This window comes from Euprymna scolopes, chromosome 4 (genome assembly GCF_053919585.1).
Source record: "Euprymna scolopes isolate OS-2025 chromosome 4, ASM5391958v1, whole genome shotgun sequence".
NCBI lineage: Eukaryota > Metazoa > Mollusca > Cephalopoda > Sepiida > Sepiolidae > Euprymna > Euprymna scolopes.
In genome coordinates, this window is record NC_136485.1 from 99394653 (window position 1) to 99416968 (window position 22316).

General features: G+C 34.1%; 1 protein-coding gene across 2 annotated transcripts in view; it reads right to left on the reverse strand.

Moving 5' to 3' along the window:
* Positions 1–389: 389 nt before the first annotated feature.
* The window catches only part of LOC145269149 (non-lysosomal glucosylceramidase-like), a 238349-nt gene continuing 216422 nt past the window's right edge, over positions 390–22316 (reverse strand). For both annotated transcript variants that reach the window (XM_080124756.1, XM_080124759.1), the window contains exons 15-17: positions 19180–19289; positions 1429–1620; positions 390–860 (exon numbers count right to left, since the gene is read on the reverse strand). In XM_080124756.1, coding sequence (XP_079980882.1) covers positions 663–860; positions 1429–1620; positions 19180–19289 — 500 coding nt within the window. In that variant the 3' untranslated portion in view covers positions 390–662. The remainder of the gene's footprint in view (positions 861–1428; positions 1621–19179; positions 19290–22316) is intronic.

Sequence of the window (22316 nt, forward strand, 5' to 3'; positions counted from 1 at the left end):
TGTATTCTTTTCTATCCCTAGTTTTTTAGTTTTAATTTGTCATAACCTGTGGAAGACCTTATTTGACATGGAGTTTTTGTATATTCTCAATCCCACTACTATAATCATTAACGACTAATTCTATGCTTAGCCAATATATACACACACACACACACACATATATATATATATATATATATGCACACACACACACATATATGAACATGTGTGTGTGCATATATATATATGTCATCATATATTGAAAAAATTTTTTTCTATTTCATTCTTGATTCTACAAAAAAAAAAAAGATTTTTTGATTATAGAAAATAATTCTTAGAATTAAATGTTGATATTTGTTTTCAAGTTGAATGATGTTGCCGACTATGTCATGGTTTTAAAGAAATTATTTATATTTATTATTTAAACATTTATAGAGTGAGATAAATATATAGCAACAATAAATATTGGAAGAAATATCATTTGATTAAAGTAAACTTGTAAATGGAAGTTTTTTTTACTTCATTTACAAGTTTAGATAAAATTTTAAAAACTTACAAAAAAGTAAAAATGATAAACAAAAACTCAAACAACAAAAGGTGATTAACAGTGATTAAACAGTAGCTTTTTGAAAAGAAACATGAAATTCTCATTGTATGAGAGAGAAAAATATTGACAAAAAATATCATGAATTGAATAAATGTGGATGAAATTTAATGAGAGCCCAATGCATTGACCAGATGGCCAAAGGCCGCATGTAACCAAGGGAGCGATACACTTTGTCAGTTGTATAAGCTTCAGGAGTTTGGAAAGCCAACCCTAACATCTCCCAGCACATGTGATAGGCACCCCATGCTGTTTGGAATCCTTCTTCACAAAGTCCCTACAATCATAAACAGAAAAATTGAATATTAAAAACTATAAAAAAAAAGGTTTTATCAATTGGGTGTAAAAGGACATGGGGATTCTTTGTTCAATCCCTGCCAACACCTGTTAAGATGAAATGAAAATAAATCAAATGAAATGCATTAATCCATTTCAGTTTCATATAAATGTAAACAAGATTCATTTTCTGGCATATCAATACTTTTTTTATTTCAAACTTAATTCATTGAATGTAAGTTTCTATTTTTACACAAAACTGTAAGGGTCACAACAATATTAATGCTTAAGAAAACATAGTATACTTGATAAAATAAATCTTTTGATTTCATCATTCAATAAGCTAATATTCAAAATGGAACCATAATTATATATTAAATAATGAATAGAAAATAAATGTATTTCAAGTTGAAAATTTGTTTTTTAAACGTGATCCTTTACAAAAAAAACAAAAACAAAAAAGATTAAAGCAAACTAACTTACTTCTAATGATTGAATAATTTTATAGCAAAATTGAAATGTTGAAAAAATTTTTAAAAGATTAAATCTTTTTTATTTCTGAAACTTACTTCTTGTATCATGGTAGCTGCAAGCGAATATACAATACCAACCCAAAACTCTTCTGCTTGACAATTGCTCGTCTCCTTCTGTTGATCAAGCCGACCACCATTGATGGCTCCACACGTTCCTCCATTAATCTTCATCACGTTGTGCTCATATATAACTTTCAAAACACTCACAACTTTGTCAGGAGGGAAAACCTATACAAAATTAAAAGGCAAAAATTAATCATATATGAAATCATATTTTAACTTTAATTTTGCTTAGAATTTGAGTTCAAGTCATTAATTTGTTTGGCTTGTCTGCTTTACAGCATTTTTTCTATTCGAATGAATTACCACTTGAAGATTGCCAGTTGATATTGAAGAATTCTGTGAGAGGATTGGGAACGATGGGTGGAATTGGTAGAATGTGATGAGGATTGCTTCACAGGTATTTGTTGACATTTGACTTTAAAACAACCATGTTTTAACAAAGAAGTATCTGTGTGGCATCGTGTTCTACAGATGGGAAATTCTTGGAAGGAAACTGTTCATGGAGTTTTGTACAAAGGAAGAAAGGAAAATTCTTCGCAGTTATTGTTGCTAGTCATGTTTTTGCTGTGAATGTTTAACGGCAAAGACCAGACACTGAAGCTCAGTTCATACCAATACAGTATGTCTCTTCTGTGATAGAGAGGCTGTAAGAAAGAGAAGGTATCATCATCCAGTAGATTGCAAAATCAATTTTGTATTCTGTCAATGCAAAGAAGAGTGCTTTCAATAACATCTCTTCACATGCAGCAGCAGGCTGCCATCAGAAGAGAGGATTGCAACAAGAGTCAGGTACTTTTTGGTTTGAATGATTAAAAAAAATAAAACGCAACTCATTCTCCAAGAAATGCCAGCAGTCACTAAAATACTTTATCCCAGGTAAGCACTTTCAACAAATCTTTAATTAATTACAAATAATTTTGTTTTCATGCCTAAATTTTTCTTTTTCACAAATACAATTAACTTTGTAGAAAAGTAATCCCACAAATTTAAAATTAAATAAAATAAAATGTAAAGTGGTTTCAGCTAGACAAGTAAATATTTGTGAAAGATTGGCGAGGGGGACCAAAGATTATAGCTCAAACGAGCACTTGCCATGGAAATAATGATAAAACAAAGACAGGCTCGCAACGTCTATTCTGTGGGAGAGAGGTTGCAGGGAAAAGAAAAGGGCATCCTCTACTAAGCCACGAAGTCTATTTTGTACTCTGTCAATGCAGGATAGGCTGTTTTTAGCAGCTCCTGCCCAGATGTGGCAGCAGTACTCCATCCTTGGACATACTTGGCTTTTATATAGATAGAGAACTGCATCAACAGTGAGACATCTTCTGGAGCGGTAGAAGGATCCCACCATTTTTCCAGCAACCTTGGCAACAGACTTGATGTACATGTTCCATTTCAGGTCAGGAATAAAGGTCAATCCCAAAAGCTTATCAAAACATGGAGCCTCCCCTAGACGAGAGCCATTCATTTCAATTGATCCAGATGGGGATCAGAGCGTTGATGATGTAAAGATAGGAGCTTGGTTTTAGATGCATTAAAAGTAACCAACCACCTCTTCCCCTACTGTACCACGAGCTCAAGATCAGAGGAGAGAGAATCAGAGAGGACTTCGTCATAGATGATCGTATCATCAGCATAAATGTCAATGAATGAATTAAGTATGAGTTTTGGGAGATCATTAATGTAGATAAGGAAGAGAGTTGGGCCCAGGATGAACCCCTGATGGACTCCAGCATTAATATTGTGGGCTTCTGATTTCTGCCCATCAACCACTACTCTTATGAGCCTATCAGAGAGAAATGATTTAATAATTAAGAAAACATTTCCAGTTGTACCGTAGCTGGAAATCTTGTGAAGTAGGCCTTTATGCCATACCTTATTGAAGGCCTTTTATATGTCAAGAGCAATTGCCCTAGAAAAAGACGCCTTTGTCGAGAGATTCACTAATCCTATGAGATATAACCATTAGCACATCTGCTGTAGATCTGGTAGAACGGAAACCATATTGCATGTCACTAAGAAGGTTATTTCTGCTGAGGTGGTTGACTACTTCTTTATTTAATATGGATTCCAGCAACTTACTCATGACACACAGGAGACTTATTGGTCTGTACTGAGAGGGAGATGACTTATCACTTGAATTCTTAAATACACAGCATACTAATGAGGTTTTCCAGGGTGTTGGGAAGCACTTCTCCTTAAACAGTTTTGTAAGTATGGAGGCAAGTTCTGGTTGAAGCTTTTCCAACACTATAATTGGAATGCTGTCAGGACCAGTTGCTTTACTGGAATTAAGGTTCTTGATTAGCTTGGCGACATCACGCACAGATATTTGTATGTTGCATAGCGTGTTGTCTGTTATAGGAGGAAATACGGGGAGTTGATGGCCTTCGTCGCATAGGATAGAATTAGCTGCAAAGTTCTTGGCAAATAGTTTTGCCTTGTCTGATGCTGACGAGATGACCTCAGGTCCATTGATGATGGTTGGAATAGAACGCACGCTTCTGTTCAGGATCCTGTTTGCAATTTGCCAAAACTGGTGGGAACCAAACCGCTGCTCAGTTACTTTGGATTTAACGGACTGAGCATATAGCTCTCTTGCATTTTTTCTTATTCTTTTACAGTGGTTGCTGGCAGTCGTGAAAACAGCTTTAGTCTCAGTACATCTATTACGTTGGTAGCTACGGAAAAAGTGATTTCTGTGTGTGATGGCAGCAGCACATTCTGGGGAGAACCATGGCTGACTGTTAGGTTTTTGTTGGAATTTTTTGGATGGTATGAATCGGTCTATGCCTACAATTAACCATTTGTCAGGTGTGATACTATAGAGGACACATCCTTTTTAAACATGGAATGCAGAGGTAGATCAGATATAAATGTATGGAAGCTATCCCAGTCAGCCATAGAGTATCGATATACAGTACGGTAGAGAGGTATGTCTGAAGACTTATTACATTTCATTTTTATCTTAACTGATACAACCGAGTGGTCGGAAGATCCCAGGGGAGATAGAACGGAACATGAACACAGTTCAGGGGAAGTTGTGAGAAAAAGGTTTAGAAGGTTTGCATACTAACCCGTAATATCAGGGACACAGGTGGGTTCGTGAACAATCTAGGTGAGGTCATAGGCAATGGCGAAATCATGACAGAACCTCCCCTCATCATCTGTCTTGTTAGAGTGGGTCAGCCATTCCCCATTGTGGACATTGAAGTTGTGGCGATACTCTTCTTATTCTCACATAACGTTTTAAAACAAACCCAACATTTCGTATTAAAAAACTCTTAATTATTTGTAAATGTAAATTTGTGCTTCAATTTGGCCAATTTTCTGCTTTTTAATAAGTAAAAATTGTTTTGCTGGAAAAATCTTAAAACAGTGGCCGCCAGCGATTAAATCTTTGAATTAAGTTTTCATTTTCAAGACTTAAAAAATAAATTGTATTTAGGTGTGGCAGTGGTAACATTTTATTTAGACTTTTTTTTTCCAGATTATAATATATAAATATTTATGATAAAGTAATTATTAAAATGTTATAATTTTTTTGTGCTTCTACAGAATTTTAACTAAAGCTAGGGATGCTTAGCCCTATTTTAAACTATGGGAGTGGGAGCTTAGCTTGCATTTCTCAAATGGTCCTACTTTTCTGTTGTCAAAGGGGGTAGTTTTTCCTGTGCCATATTTACCGAGGACTATGAAAATACACGTTTATTATTTTTAAAAATCTAACTGATATTCTAATAAACCCGAAAAAGAAAAACACGATTCTCCAGTTTTTAGATGATTACATGTAACATTGAAAAATTTAGTGGTAAAAATAAAATAAACACAAAACAAAAATTGAGCAAATTGTGAAAGAATTGAAAACAAATGATTCAAAACGTGTCAAGTTGAAAAGAGGATAGACAGAAGGACTGCAAAAGTAATGACTGGAAATCCTTCACGACTGTGGCAATTGTTAATCCAAGCATATTTGTTGAAGAAAACCTCAAATAAAATGTATCCCATTCCTAAATGTAGCATTGGCTCTCCAAGACTAATTTAATTTGTTTTTATTAGTTTTTATGGTAAGCAACTTACCTATTCAATATCACAGATTTTAAGAAGCTTTTTGCACCTATTTGATAAACCTCTATATAGTGTCTATTAGAGACTTCACACTTTAATATCAAAAGATTTAAAATGCTTGGACATTTTTTTTCTGGTGTTGCTTGACCTTGGTGTTCTCTGATCACCACATCCTCTAAAATATTTCATGTTTCCTTATATTTTGTGTGGTTTTATCACAAGTAAAAAATAGAGATGAAAATATCACAAATTTGTTTTGGATAGAATATATAAAGAGAAGTTGAACTTCTAACTAAGAAATTAAAAAAAAACTCATTTACATTTAAACTACCCTAAACATACGAGATTCTACTTTTTAGGCAATTATGCGTGAGCACACTGAAACAATATTTTACAACTTAGAATGGGGTTCAGTTGTGCATATAAATATAAGGTAAAATGATCCCATTTCCGGTACATTCTAACTTTTTAAGCGGTTGTAATTTTTATCGCTAATTCTAAGTCTGATCAGCAAAATCATAAAAGCACATGTAATTGCTTTATTTTTTGTATTACCACTCAAAACTTAGGATTAGTAGTAGAAAAGGAGCTTGCTTTTAAGGACTTTTAACAATAACATATTTTATACTAAAGTTTGATTTGGAACATTAACATTTCCAAGATTTAACACAAATCAAGTTGGTTTCATGTCCTTAAAACATTGATCAATAAGATATCATAAATTTTTATATGAAACTTATTGTTTGGTGTTTTATTGTATTTTTACCACTTTTTTTTTTAAAGCTGTTTACATGTAATCATCTAAAAATGAAGAATCATGTTTTTCTGTTTTAGGTATATCTGTATATATATATCTATATATATAAATGGCAAAATGTGTGTGACCATTTCGTGTATGTCTTCAAAAGCCTTTTCTCGCACACGGTTCCGATGTCGTTACGATCGCTTACAACTGTTTATATGGGTCCTAAATAATAATATGTATGATTTGGGAAAGTGCGTTGCATCTAGATTTATTTACGTCGACTTTTTGACCTTCTTAATTAGGTCAAATGGAAGCAGCAGAGTTAACTTTTATTGCGCACGCCTGTTTTTATAGTTTAACAAATAAATTCAAACCTGAGTATGTTGTATGTATGTCGCGGTGGCCTAATGGGTAACGTTGCCCGGTATTTTTTTTTCACACATTAATTTCCAACTCAAGGGTACGGGTTCGATTCTCATACCTCATACTTACCTACCAAAACATTTTTTTTTATTTAACCCCCCCCCCCCCCCGGAGTTTTGATTTACCTCAAGACACCCGGGCATCGCCGGGTACCCCTCGCTAGTCTTCTATATATATAAAAGGCAAAATGTGTGTGACCATTTCATATATGTCTTCAAAAGGCTTTTCTCGCACACGTTCCCGGGGTCGTTACTATCGCTTACAACTGTGTATATAGGTTCTATATAATAATATCTAGGAATTGGAAAACCGCGTAGCGTATAGATTTATTTACGTCGATTTTTACTAAATTATTGCTATTTTGGCTTCTCGCGTGTTGATTGGGGTTTTTTAGTATAAATAAAGTGAAACTAAACTCAAACGACGTCTTCGGCATTGCGCCGAGAAAAACGTCCAGAAGCAATCAGCTTTGATCAGTTGCTATTCAATCTGGACAATTGGGAGCTGCTTTCCCCCTCCCCAACATCTGTTGGGGGAAGAAACAGTTAAATTTGGGTAAACAAACCCAAACGCTGCGTGACTTCTATTTGACCTTCTTAATTAGGTCAAATGGAAGCAGCAGAGTTAACTTTTATTGCGCACGCCTGTTTTTATAGTTAAATAACCTGCTTAACATTGTCTGTCGCCGTGGCTCAATGGCTAACGTAGCATGGTTTTTTTTTCACACATTAATTTCCAACTCAAGAGTACGGGTTCGATCCTCATACACTCACCTACCAAAACATTTTTTTTCTATTATTTAACCGGAGTTTTGATTTACCTCAAGACACCTGGGCATCGCCGGGTTCCTCCCGCTAGTATATATATAAAAGTGAAAATGTCTGTGTGTGTGTGTGTGTACATTTCCCTACCAAATAACTGTCAATTTTCAGTCTAGAGATTCAAGATTTGACATAAGGGAAATTGAGATTTGGGAAAATCATTTTAATCGGCTTTCGGACAGAAATTTGCCTGTAAAGAGGTCAAAGTTCAACGATTTACCTTTGAAAACTCTACAAATTCCTTTGTCCATTTTGGGCATAAACACTTGAAATTTTAAATTTAGGTTAATTGGACAGGGATCAAACTTTTTAATTTTATTTGAGCCCCAAAACATAACTGTTAAGGGGGTCAAAATTGGGGTAAAAGTTTAAAAAAATTTGATCTATGGTCTCTACCAAATTACTCAGTCAATTTCTGGTCTAAACATTTGAAATTTTACATAAAGGGTATTCAGAGATAGGGCAAGCTTTTAATCAGTTCGGCTTGAAAATTTGAGTTTGTGGCGTCTAGCAAACTACTCAGCCAATTTCGGATTTAAACATTTGAAATTTATACATAATGGGTATTCAGACATGCGGCAAGCATTTTAATCAGTTTTGGGGGCGAAAATTTGGCTGCCAAAAGGTCAAAGTTAAGAGTTGATCTTTGCAGATTCTACCAAATTCCTCTGCAAATTTTGGGTCTAAAAACTTGAAATTTTAGATGTAGGTAACTTGAACATGGGTAAAACTTTGATTTGAGACCAAAATAATAAATGTTAAGGGGTAAAAGTTAAAAAAATTGACCTCTGCAGTCTCTACGAAATTACTCGGACAAATTTTGGTAAAGTGAATTCACACATAGGGCAAGTTATGAACAGCACATAGGGCCCAAGCAAAGCTGGGCTGAATTGCTAGTTAGAATATAAGTTAGATCTTTAAAAATAATAAATGTGGTTTTTTCATACATAATTTTATGTTTATTAGCTAGATAAATATATAAAGATTCTTGTAAAAATAAACTTTATTCATTTTTATTATTTAGAAAAAATATTTTCCAATACACCACACAGGGATTTATCAAAAAAGTTATTTTTGTTTTAGAAACAAAACATCGACTTCAGCTCAGTTATTGAATTTAAAAAATAAACATGGTTTTTCATATGTACTTCTATGTTTATTCGCTAGACAAAAATGTAAAAATAAGTTTTTTTTTGTTTTTTTTTTCTGTGGAAATTTGTTTTTATGACAAAATGAAATTTAGCACACTGAAATACTTTTTGGTGAACCCAAATGGTGTATTGAAATCTGGCATACTGGCATATAAAAAAACAATTACCCGACGATTAGTATGAAAAATAAGAAAACAGTGTAGGGAGAAAATAGTTAAGAAAGCTCGTCACATGTCAAGAAGGAGTTTCTACATAATAACGTACTATTTAGAAAAGCATACTTGACATTAGGAGGGATTTCTATTAACTATTCTGTACCTTCCCTCTTTGAATAATGTTCATATTTTCTTTTTACTATTATACACATTTGGTTGATTATTAGATTGATTAGCGTTACTGTAAAATAGAAATTACAGATACTACAGGGTGCATAAGCAGAATTTAGAATTTTAGCCTCAAATTTCCCGCCAATGGATTAATGTGATCTTAATTTCCTTTTCTTTTTTTTCAGATACACAGAAATTTGTCGGCTGTCGTTTGAGGCAGTGTTCGTTTCAATCGGATGAAAAATGCCATCAGAAATAGCAAAAAGGCAGAGAGTGCTGGATCATCTTTGCGTGGAAACTTGCCCCAACTTGGCAACAGTTTACAATGTCAGAACCAAATTTAAGGTCACAGGCAACATCGAGGTCTCTAGCTCCCTCTTCAGCTAACAAAAACAGACACAGGCCTTTATCAAGGATGTGGCGGCCACAATCAATCAATCAAACAGAACCCTGCGGAAGCTCGCCAAATACAAAAACGTAAGCGAGGGAGACCATTCGCAGGGTTGTCAAGAAGGACTGGGAAATACATTCCTACGTCAGGCACCTTCTCACAAAGCCTCAGAAGGAAAACTGACTTGCAAAAAGGTCCTGTGTTGGCTAAAGAATAGGGAGAATGCATCAAACATGAAAATCTTCAGTGACGAAAAGCTTTTTATCGTCGACCAGACTGTTAACCAGCACAATGATTACATGACTGCAACTACCAGCAGCAATGTGAAGCTAGTCATGAGGACCAAACACCCGGCCTTTGACCTTGTGACCTCAGATGGAAAGCGTTTTCTTCACTTTTTTCAACAAGATGAAAAGATTGGTGCCAAGGAATATTACAGCCTCCTCCGATATCGTATCCTCCCATTTTTGAAGGCTAATTACCCGAAGAACAATTGTCTCCATCCAGGACTCTGCACAGTGTCATAAGGCTACCAAAGTCCAAAATTTCTTGGCCTACAACCTTGCAGAGTTTTGGCCAACCTCCTTCTAGCCATCCTGTTCACCTAAATGTCCTTGACTATTCTGTTTGGAGCGTTATGGACGCAGAGGCCTGCAAGACTCCACAGCAGTCCATCATGACAGCCTGAAATAATATGTCGGAGGACTACCATGTCAAGTTCTGCAAGGTCTTCAGGCACCATGTGGAGGCAGTGATTGACGTAGAAGGCGGGCACTTTAAATAGTTACTATTCTAACCTTCTTGCACAACATTTGTTTAAAAGATATATGCAGATTTTGTCTCTACTAGTTGCTACGCTCGTTTTATTTTCATCTTTGATAATTCTAAATTCCGATTACTACTACTACTACAAATGATAACAACAAGAGCAGCTGCAGCAAATATATTAGTCTCTTTAGCTAAATCAATTCCCCAAAATGGGATTCTACATTTTTAATTGATTATGTGGCGGAAAGAAAAAATTATTTTAAAATTTTGCACATAAAATTAAGGTAACATGATACTCATTTCTGGCTCATTCTTGTTTAATCGCTCAAAAATCGAAAATTAAACAAAATACTTGTACAGCATATATCTCAATCGATTGTTAACATTTATGTGTTTCTACCAGCGTTTGTTTAATTTTCAATTTTGAGCAGTTGTCAATGCTCCTTTCGTTATCGAGCAACCATTTTTTAAATTCTAACTCAAAGAGGAGACACTAAGTTTGTTTTGAACAAAAAACGCACTCAAAAGGCTTAAACACAAATTTATTTGGGTATGTAGAACAGTCTTGCCTTTGGTAACATTTATTTGTTGAATATTTGTTTATTATTTCTTTTTTTTTTGTTGTTAATTACAATAATAAATGTCCTAATTCCATTCTTCTTTTTGGGGTATGTGTATAAGTTTAAAAGTAGATATAATTTTATGTTAGTTTAGGCAGGTAAAAAAAATAATATATGCTACAAGAAAGAATCTTTCTTGTAATTTTTATCAAAATCTATTAAATTCTTTTTAATTCTAGAAAAATACCTCAAATTTTTGGGTTGAGTTAAAGGGGTCTTAATAAAAAAAATTAAAATTCAGGGAATCATACTTAATTGGTGTCTAACAACTATGGATTAAATTTAATTGCAAATCGAAAATATTTGAAATTTTAATACTATTTAAAATACTCCAAAGAAACTGAAATTTGAGAATGTTAATTACATATTAAAAAAAACGTTGGAGAGATAGGTAACCATATTGTTTTTATATGTTGTGAATATAACAAGTTCATTTAATAGTAGTTCAAATAATTGATATGTTGTTTTGAGGAACATCATGCTTTAATATTTGTTTTTAGCAAAGGCAGTAATAACAGACACTTTTAAATATTTTATGACATTTTTAAAAATATTTTTTTTACTATTCACTCTAGTGTTGGGATGATTAATCGGCATTGGAATCCAGAATCAGAACTTTTTGGAGAATCCATTTGGAACCAGAAAAATTATAGCCTAATTTCCGATTCCAAACCGATTTTTTTTTTTTGACACTAAAAATAAAACCAGCACAAATTGTTTTTTGTTTTTTAATTAGAAGTTGTTCATTTACAACATAAGACTGATAAGGGCCTCAGAATGGGTTATAAATCTCATTTACAGATTTAACATGGATTTTATTTATTGGTTATTTATTGAGAGATAACTTGCTTATTCCTTTATAATTTTTCGCATCTATTTGCTAAATGTCTATATGTTCCCCCAGAGGCCATTTGAGAATAAGGGTTATTGCGTGTACAGTAATCAATAGGATAATATTGTAAAAATCGTTAGTAATGGACATTTGATAAATTGGAATACTTAGCTTATTTACTTACTTTATTTTACATATTACTTACTTATCAGGAATTTGTTTATGTTGGACTTGAAGACAACCAAGTTGTAGTCAGATGGGAAACAGGCAAATGGAAGAAGGTGTGCACTCTAAGAAAGGAGCTTTGTTGATGGAATGTACGTTTTGATTTAGGCACAGATAAAAAAGGGGAAAATTATTGACAGTGGTTTCAGCTAGACGGGTGATTTTTGTGAAAGATTGGCACAGGAGGGGGGGATCCAGAGATTGGAGCTCAGACGAGCACTTGCCATGGAAATAATGATAAAACAAAGACAGGCTCACAACGTCTATTCTGTGGGAGAGAGGTTTCAGGGAAAAGAAAAGGGCATCCTCTACTAAGCCACGAAGTCTATTTTGTACTCTGTCAAGGCAGGATAGGCTGTTTTTAGCAGCTCCTGCCTAGATGTGGCAGCAGTACTCCATCCTTGGACATACTTGGCTTTTATATAGATAGAGAACTGCATCAACAGTGAGACATCTTCTGGAGCGGTAGAAGGATCCCACCATTTTTCCAGCAACCTTGGCAACAGACTTGATGTACGTGTTCCATTTCAGGTCAGGAATAAAGGTCAATCCCAAAAGCTTATCAAAACATGGAGCTTCCCCTAGACGAGAGCCATCCATTTCAATTGATCCAGATGGGGATCAGAGCGTTGATGATGTAAAGATAGGAGCTTGGTTTTAGATGCATTAAAAGTAACCAACCACCTCTTCCCCCATTGTACCATGCGTTCAAGATCAGAGGAGAGAGAATCAGAGAGGACTTCATCATTTATGGCCTTTGATGTGTTACCATAGATGATCGTATCATCAGCATAAATGTCAACAAATGAATTAAGTATGAGTTTTGGGAGATCATTGATGTAGATAAGGAAGAGAGTTGGGCCCAGGATGAATCCCTGATGGACTCCAGCATTAATACTGTGGGCTTCTGATTTCTGCCCATCAACTGCTACTCTTATAAGCCTATCAGAGAGAAATGATTAAATAATTGAGAAAACATTTCCAGTTATACCGTTGCTGGAAATCTTGTAAAGTAGGCCTTTATGCCATACCTTATCGAAGGCCTTTGATATGTCAAGAGCAATTGCCCTAAGAAAAAGACGCCTTTGTCGAGAGATTCGCTAATACTATAAGATATAACCGTAACTACATCTGCTGTAGATCTAGCAGAGCGGAAACCATATTGCATATCACTAAGAAGATTATTTCTGCTGAGGTGATTGACTACTACTTTATTTAATATGAATTCCAGCAACTTACTCATGACACATAGGAGACTTATTGGTCTGTACTGAGAGGGAGATGACTTATCACTTGAATTCTTAAATACAGGGCATACTATTGAGGTTTCCCAGAGTCTTGAGAAATAATTCTCCTTCAGACAACGCTTAAACAGTTTAGTAAGTATGGGGGCAAGTTCTGGTAGAAGCTTTTTCAGCACTATAATTGGAATGCCGTCAGGGCCAGTGGCTTTACTGGAATCAAGGTTCTTGATTAGCTTGGCAACATCACGCACAGATATTTGTATGTTGCATAGTGTGTTGTCTGTTATAGGAGGAAATACGGGGAGTTGATGGCCTTCGTCGCATAGGGTAGAATTAGCTGCAAAGTTCTTGGCAAATAGTTTGGCTTTGTCTGATGCTGACGAGATGACCTCAGGTCCATTAATGATAGGTGGGATAGAGCACACGCTTCTGTTCAGGATCCTGTTTGCTATTTGCCAAAACTGGTGGGAACCAAGCCGCTGCTCAGTTACTTTGGATTTAACGGACTGAGCATATAGCTCTCTTGCATTTTTTATTACTCTTTTACAGTGGTTGCTGGCAGTCGTGAAAACAGCTTTAGTCTCAGTACATCTATTATGTTGGGAGCTATGGAAAAAGTGATTTCTGTGCGCGATGGCAGCAGCACATTCTGGGGAGAACCATGGCTGACTGTTAGGTTTTTGTTGGAATATTTCTACCTACAATTAACCATTCCGTCAGGTCTAACACATTCTTTTTAAATATGGAATGCAGAGGTAGATCAGATATAAATGTACGGAAGCTATCCCAGTCAGCCATAGAGTATCGGTATACAGTATGGTGGAGAGGTACGTCTGTAGATTTATTATATTTCATTAAAAATGAAACTGATACAACTGAGTGGTCAGAAGATCCCAGAGGAGATAGAATGGAACATGCACATAGCTCAGGGCAAGTTGTAAGAAAAAGGTCTAGAAGGCTTGCATACTGGCTGTTAGTATCGGGCACATGGGTGGGTTCGTGAACAATCAGAGTGAGGTCATAAGCAATGAAAAATTATGACAGAACCTCCCTTCATCATCTGTCTTGTTTGAGTGGGTCAGCCATTCCACATTGTGGACATTGAAGTCACTACAGATGTGAATATTAGCCGAAGTTTGAGCAGACAGGATGTGGTCAATTTTCTCAAATATACTCTTAAAGATAGTAACTCCGCTATTTTGGGGGGTGATAGAGGGCAAATATAAATGCAGTGGTGTAAGCAAGTGCAACCTGGATGCACATATAAGGTAATTTAAGGTCTTCTCTGGAGATGTCCCTACAACATGGAAAGGCATCTTTTAATGTGGATACATATTCCATGCCCATGGCGATCTTGGTGGTGAAATTTAGATGTTAAGTTAGAGTATTCTTTAATTATGAACTCATCTAGGGAAATGGTTGGCCCAATGCCAGTTTCGCTTAGGAACAATATTAAAATATGTTAAAAATGGATTTTGAAATAACATTATTATTTCAGCAGGTCTTTTCTCTGCAAGAGTACCATCTTTTTTTAAATAAACCTCAATTTCTCTCATTCTTTTTTTGTTTGTTTGAATAATTCTAATTAATATCTGCTTTTCTTGAGTAATGAGGCCAAAGATTCTGTGTTTTGTATGTCCATATAGACAAGTGAACTAGAATACTTGACTTTAATCATAACCAGAAATTGACAGTTTAAATACTTCAAAATCTTTCAAATGACGAAGTAAACATGTTTTCCCTATTATTAGCATTATAGACAAAATATATTATTAGCATTATAGACAAAAAAATATTATTAGCATTATAGACAAAAAAATATTATTAGCATTATAGACAAAAAAATATTATTAGCATTATAGACAAAAAATATTATTAGCATTATAGACAAAAAAATATTATTAGCATTATAGACAAAAAAATATTATTAGCATTATAGACAAAAAAATATTATTAGCATTATAGACAAAAAAACATTATTAGCATTATAGACAAAAATTATAGACAAAAAAATAAGGCTGAAGCTGATCGATTAACATAATTTGACAGTTTAAATACTTCTAAATCTACGTGAAATTACATAATTACAAAATACCCTACCTTCCCCATGTTAAGAATGGCTTTCTAAATGACGATTTCAGTGCGGTAACATAGATGCAGGAATATCATCTTTTTTTTATTTGCAGTGATGGACTGTGTGGTTTTTTTGTTTTTTTTTTACCTATTTCATAGTGATATAAATTAAAAATAATTAAATTCAAACAAAATCTTTTTCTTATTTCGAATTATTTAATTAAGTAAAAATTCCATTTTTTACTAGATTACTGAAGTAACAAAAGAAAACGATTTTACAACTCCCTTTTTTTTTGGGGGGGGGGGGGTCAATCCCGATATCACATAAAAGGAACCAAATTTCCTAATCACTTATGTTCCTATTTACTTGCCTCCTCAAGATGGCAGAGTTAGATACAAGGTCGGTTTTTAATGTGGGGGGAAAATCTAGTTCCCCAAAAAGGGACATTCTAGATAGGAACAAAAATAAAATTGCCTCTGTTTAGAAGGATTTCTCCTCCACTAATCGAAGTCAGAAAAATTGAAGTGTAGTATCGGAATAGATACTACACTGTTATCTTGCCCAATGCCAACGATATATAAATGATATCGGTCAGAAGTTCTTTTTCAAAAATTAATATAAACAGAACTTTAACAACAACAAAAAACAACCCACTTTATTTTAAACAATATATACAGAACTTTTTTTATTTTAAACAATATATACAGAACTTTTTTTTATTATTTTGAATAAACAATATAAACGATTTTAAAAAATTATCTTTAAGCAATATAAATAGAACTATTCTCCTAATGACCGATTATTAATCTCGTGTTTATTGAAAATTGAATTGTGTGTTTTTTATAAATGATTTAAATTAAAATTTAATTATACACATGTATTCTCTTTTTTAGTTTGTATTTTGTTAGAACCAATTATATCAGATGGATGGACAGTCTATAAACGTCTGGACCACTTCGATTATGGAAAATATCAACATGACAAAATTATTGACCCGATTAACCCCTCGATACGCACACAAACCATAGAAGGTTTATGGTCCCATTGTAAACAAAAAACAAGAAAAACAAATGAGAAAAGTGAGAAACAGAAACTTTTGAAATGCATATGATAGAATTCATTTGGCAAAGAAGAGGAAAGAGAGAAAGTATCGTTCACAAATGCTTTTGATTAAAAACATTTTGTGAACGTTGTTTAAAAAAATCTGTTTATATCATTTAAAATTTAAAAAGTTTATGGTAAAGTTTTACTTAACATTTTCCTTTAAAATAATGACTTTTAAAGGTTTTCGGATATGCTGAAAACAAATATTGCATTTAAATGTAGTTTTCCAGATATTAAGCCATTCCTTATGTGTAAAATGCTAGCCATAGTTGTACACGAAAGTGCACATATTTTTGGTGTACAACTATGGCTACCACTTTTAACATAAATTATATTGCTTAATATCCGGTAGACTACTTATTTGCCAAAACTTAAAATGATATGTTCGTTTTCAGCATACCTGAAAACCTTTGAAGCCATCATTTTAAAGGAAAATGTTAAGGTGAAAACCAAGTAAAAATTTACCATTTAAAATTATAAAAAGTTCTATTTATATTGTTTAAAATAAAAAAATTATAAAATGTTCTGTTTATATTATTTAGAATTAAAAATAAATAAGGTTTATATTGTTAAATATTATAAAAAGTTTTATTTATATTGTTTAAATTTTTTGGAAGTTCTGTATATATTGTTTAAAAAATAAAAAAATGTTTATTCTTAACAAAAAAGCCGTTAGTTCTGTTTATTTAAAACTGTTAACTTCTGAAATACCACTATTATTGCTTATATATTATTTCTATTTACTTTGCCACCTCACGAGGGCAAAGTTAGACAACAGGGTCGTTTGTTGGCATAGTAACATAATGGTGATTAGGAAATTATGTTACTTTTATGTGATAGAGAGATCATTTAATATTTTACCACCTAATCTCCAGTCTGATAAATAAATATTAAAATTATTATTTGTTTATTGGGCGAATGTTTAGGAAATTGATCCCTATCTCTAAATTCCACATTTTTATGAATTTTATCCTTGGCGATCAGTTTTCAATTATAACATTCTACTAATTGGAGCACATACTTTGTGACCATCAATGAGAAAAATATTGTGACTCAATGAAATTAACGTGAAAAAAGGGAAAAAAAAGTGAAAATTGTGGAATTTAAAGATAGGAGTCAATTTCCTAAATGGCCGGTGTTTATTGCATGACCTTAATAACGGACGCGTAAGAAATATTTACTTCCAATGTTTTTTTAAGTTTAACTTATTTCAAATTGATATAAATTATTCCATGTCATGTTGAAATTAGTACAAATTCCAATGCATTTCAGGTGAAAATATTATTACCGACTAACGTGCCATGTCAAAATATTTATAATCATAGGATGCTTTTGTTGATTAAAGATCTTTTAAATCTATGCATTTCATTATTACCTACTTATGTTGAAATTATTACAAAGCAGTTTTCTGTAAATGTGGAAAACCAAACCTATTCCTTCCATACACATGTAATCCAAGATGTCCTTAAATAGTAAACAACTTGGGACCATCAGAACTTACATAAAATCGACTTAATATCACATATGTATAATGCAAATCTAGCTGAACTTTTGAAACACATTAAAGACAGACATGTACTGGGAATTCTAGTTGCAAATGTTTTTGTTATTAAAGTTCAAAAAAGAAGACTACCACGCTGCCACATGATCATAATGTTGCTAAATCAGGATAAGATCACAACAGTTCATTAAATTGATGCAATTGTCAGCAGAAATACCAGGACCTGAAAATCCAGAGCTTTGTGATTTAATTAAATTGTGATTAAATTAGTTTAGATACATGGTCCAATCTCAATGTAATTGTTTGATTATGTGATAAGATGTTTCTTACTAATGTGTTTTTTAAATTTTCAACTACTGTGAAATTTCCACGAGTTCTGCTAGTAATCTATTATTTCAGAATAAACAGTTTCTTACAAAAAATGAACACATCAGACCTTTATAAACATGACTGCTCTCTCTACACAAAGCAATAGTCTTATAAATATTAAACCAAATACAAAATTATTAAATGCTCATAATTATAAAGTTACATACTTATACCCTCACATTTATGTACAACTACCTCCCTCCACCCTACCCTACAAAAAAAACAATCTGTGAAACAAAATACATACAATATACGGATATCATTGTTTTTCTTTTTTATGGTTACACTTTGTTTAATACCAAGTTGTTTCCTTTTTCATATGTTTTCATTTATTTACATTTTTTCGATACTTATACACACATTAACATCGTGCATATACCCCCCACCAATAAAAACAAACAAAACAACCCTGAAACATAACATTTTTATTTACCATTACCATTGTTTACTTTGCGTTTGCTGCATTAGCAACTTAGAATTCAGTTGACGACCCAATATCAAATACATGTGTTTGAGCCCCCCCCCCCCATTCCCACTCACAACATAGTGTGTCTATCCCAAGATCTGTTCTTACTATGGGAATGTTGCGGATGACAGAGAAGGTTGTGAGTGTCTGTTCCAAAAACCGTTCTTAACATGAGGAGGTTGGGGTTGGGTAACAGCAACTGTACTTTTTTTTTTACAAGGGGGGGGGGGCTGTTTGATTATGGACCAATTTTTTTTAAAGATAAATTTTTACATTAGATCCACCTACACACTTTCCTTTAAAATGACGACTTTTATACGTTTTCCCCTATGCTGATTCAGAAAATCTTCAGTAGTTTTGAACAAATCTGATTATATCTGACTGCCAAATTTTGAACAGTCACCTCCACTACCTAAATAGGGTGTCTATTCCAAAAGAATTCTTAACAGAGGTTGAGTGTTGAGCAACAACAACCATATTTTAATTTTTTTATGGGAGGAGAGGGGGCTTCCAACTGGTAACGCCGATTAATGGGTACTGCTAGTATTTACTAAGTCTCAGATAAGTAGGAGAAAAACCCTTAAAACAAAACTTACAGTGTTGTCAGTGATTCCAGAAGCCTTCATGTACCATTGGCCCATTAACTGAGCTGCCATAATGCTGTCATGGTAAGGTGCATTACTACTGTCATAGTTGTAATATTGACCTGAAAATTAAATCAATTATAATGACTACTCATTTTATGTAAAAAAAAAAACAATGAGTGAAACAAATATAAAAGTAAACATAAACGTTATTAAAAAATTCTGGCAGTAGAACTGACCCATTCAATTATTGCCCCATCTGATTTTTATACATAAAGAAGATTGCAACAAGAATGAGGTACTTTTTGGTTTAAATGATTAGAAAAAATAAAATGCAACTCATTCTCTAAGAAATGCCAGTAGTCACTAAAATACTTTATCCCAAATACTTTTGTGATACTATAAAGTGGCCCTGAGGTGGATTTGAGCTGAGAGGGAGGGGGATAGACAAAGGAAGAGGAAATAGTTTAAAATAAACAAAGAAATCGGAAATATCCTACAATCAACAATAAATAGGAAGTAGCAAACAATAACAATAGAAACCTACAGATAAAACAGGGAAGGGCAGCTTCCGGTAGCCAGGGTGGGGTGGGTAACATGAGATACCAAGATAGAGGAGACAATCAGTTGAGATCTAGATGCGCTCGACGGCGGATGGAAGTTGGACAGAGTTGACAACTAGATACCCTTGACGTCGGATGGGAATCCAGTTGAACAGGTGTAGAGTTGACTATGAAATAGAGACGTGGACAATTTTAGAGTTGACTGTGAAACAGAGATAGACGAAAATTGGTGTTTGTTTTTCCTTTCTTTGTTCATATTTGTACTTTTGTGAAACCACGCGTGTGTCCCCACTGACAGTCGCCAGCGAGAAAATGACGATCTGGCCATAAGAAGAATAGTCGAACAAAAAATCCACAGCACGCGACGTTGGACATCAGCGATCTGTCGTGGGTCGCACTTCGGTTTATACTTTCAAATCTTTAATTACAAATAATTTTGTTTTCATGCCTAAATTTTTCTTTTTCATAAATACAGTTAACTTTGTAGTAAAGTAATCTCACAAATTTAAAATTAATGCATTTCAACTCTTCAATGTAGAAGGACCAGAGTTAAAACAGTAAAAATGTGGCATGTGAAATTCTTGTGAAAAAAAGACGACTAAGTTTCAAATCTTCACAATTTTTACTCTTTGCTAAAATCTTCTTCCTAAAAAAATTCAGGTTATTCTTTATGGCCGTATGTCAAAACAGAATATTGATGCAAGTGTTCGCCAGGGGTTGATCATTGGACCTTTATTATTCCTAATATTCATAAATGATCTCCCTGATACAATTGTGTCGAAGATGGATATATTTGCTAAAGACACAATGCTCTATAATACATATGAAGGAAAAACGAATGTACACATATCCAATGCAATGGCAAAAATCGTTTCGTTGGTAACATTTAATTCTACTAAAATTAAGCTTCTTTTTTTTTTAACAACTTTAAAAACTTTTTTCAACCACCATAACAAATAACACCTGCCTTTCAAAATTGTGCTAGAAAATTACTCACAGGAGAGAGCCTCATATCTTTACAAAGCCACAATTCACCCATTCAAGTATTGTTGGTATATCTGGTGTACCGCCTGCTAGTTTGTTAGAGACACGCTTAAAAGAAATCTAAAATCTTATTGATCCTGCACTATTGGCCAAGCTCCAGACTCTCTCCCATCATGCAATGTCGCATCCCTATGCCTGTTTTACAAGTATTTTAATGGAATATGTCTAAGAATTGGCAATGCAGACCACCTTGTAGTATCAGTGGACATCACACTTAAATCCAAACCCCAAGGCGAGGAGCTATAGCTCAAAACAACAAGGCATTACAAAAGGGGTGACTGAGAAGCTATCAGAGAACACATCAGATGCCCCATGGACCAATATCGTCTTTCTTCCTGCTTAACAGTGTGCCAAGGAGATAATGATGCAAAACGGGCATTGAAGCACATGTTACCACATGGAAGTATCATAACAAGCCCCACTCACTCCTCATCGTTCACATTGTAGCTGCCATTGCACAAAGACAGCATGCATTCTACCGGTTCGTACGTCATAATTCAAATACAAATAGGAAAATAAAAAAAAAGGCTAGAAATCATTGAATCAGAGAAAAAGCCAGTCACAAAAGAAGGCATGCTGAAAGACCAGAGAATGCATAGATTCACAGAAGATAGGAACTCATGATTTCTGGAAAATCTGTAATAGTGTAATGAATAAAGGGCAATAAGTAATTCCCTTACCATCCAACAACCAAAAGTTTACGTGCACAGCAATCGAGAAGGCGGAACTGCTTGTCTGGCAATTTGCCTCCAACTCTACCTTAAAGCCAACTCCCTCCCAAATTTCCCCATGTGGACTGAAGCCACACTTGATGTGAAAATCACCCCTTCTCATGTCCGTGATATCATAAAAACCTTAGACACCTCTAAGACATGTGGGCCTGATCTCATCCCTCCTATACTAATTAAACAATGCCTAGTCTCCCCCTTCCTGGTACTTTTCAAGCTCTACAATAAATGCCTTGTTGAATTTTTCTTCCCTGGAAGATGCCTCTGTGGTACCAGTGTACAAGAATTCTGGTGAAAAGACTAACCCTCTCAATTATCACCCCTATCAGATTCCTACCCTTATTTGCTATGATCTTTGAAACCTTAATCAAACACTAATCCACTACCTTGCAAAAGCTAATCTTCTCTCTGACAAACAGTAAGGATTTAGGCAATGTCGTTCTACTGCAAATATTTTAACATCTCTGAATGCATATCTCATGCATGTAGCCCTTGATATTTCCAAGGCCTTTCACAAAGTTTGGCATGAAGGATTGCTAATGAAAATTAAATTGTACAGTATAACTGAACATATACTAAGTATAATTAGACTCTTTCTAGACAATAGGACCATCCAGGTTGTCGATGGATGTACATACAAACAGCTTAACATTAATGCTGGAGTGTTTCAGGGGGGGGGGCGACCTTAAGATCACTATTATTTTTGATATTCATAAATGACCTCTCTAATAATATTGTGTCCGAGATGGGTATATTTGCTGATGATACAATGCTCTATAACATACATGAGCGAAGAACTGATGTACACAAATCT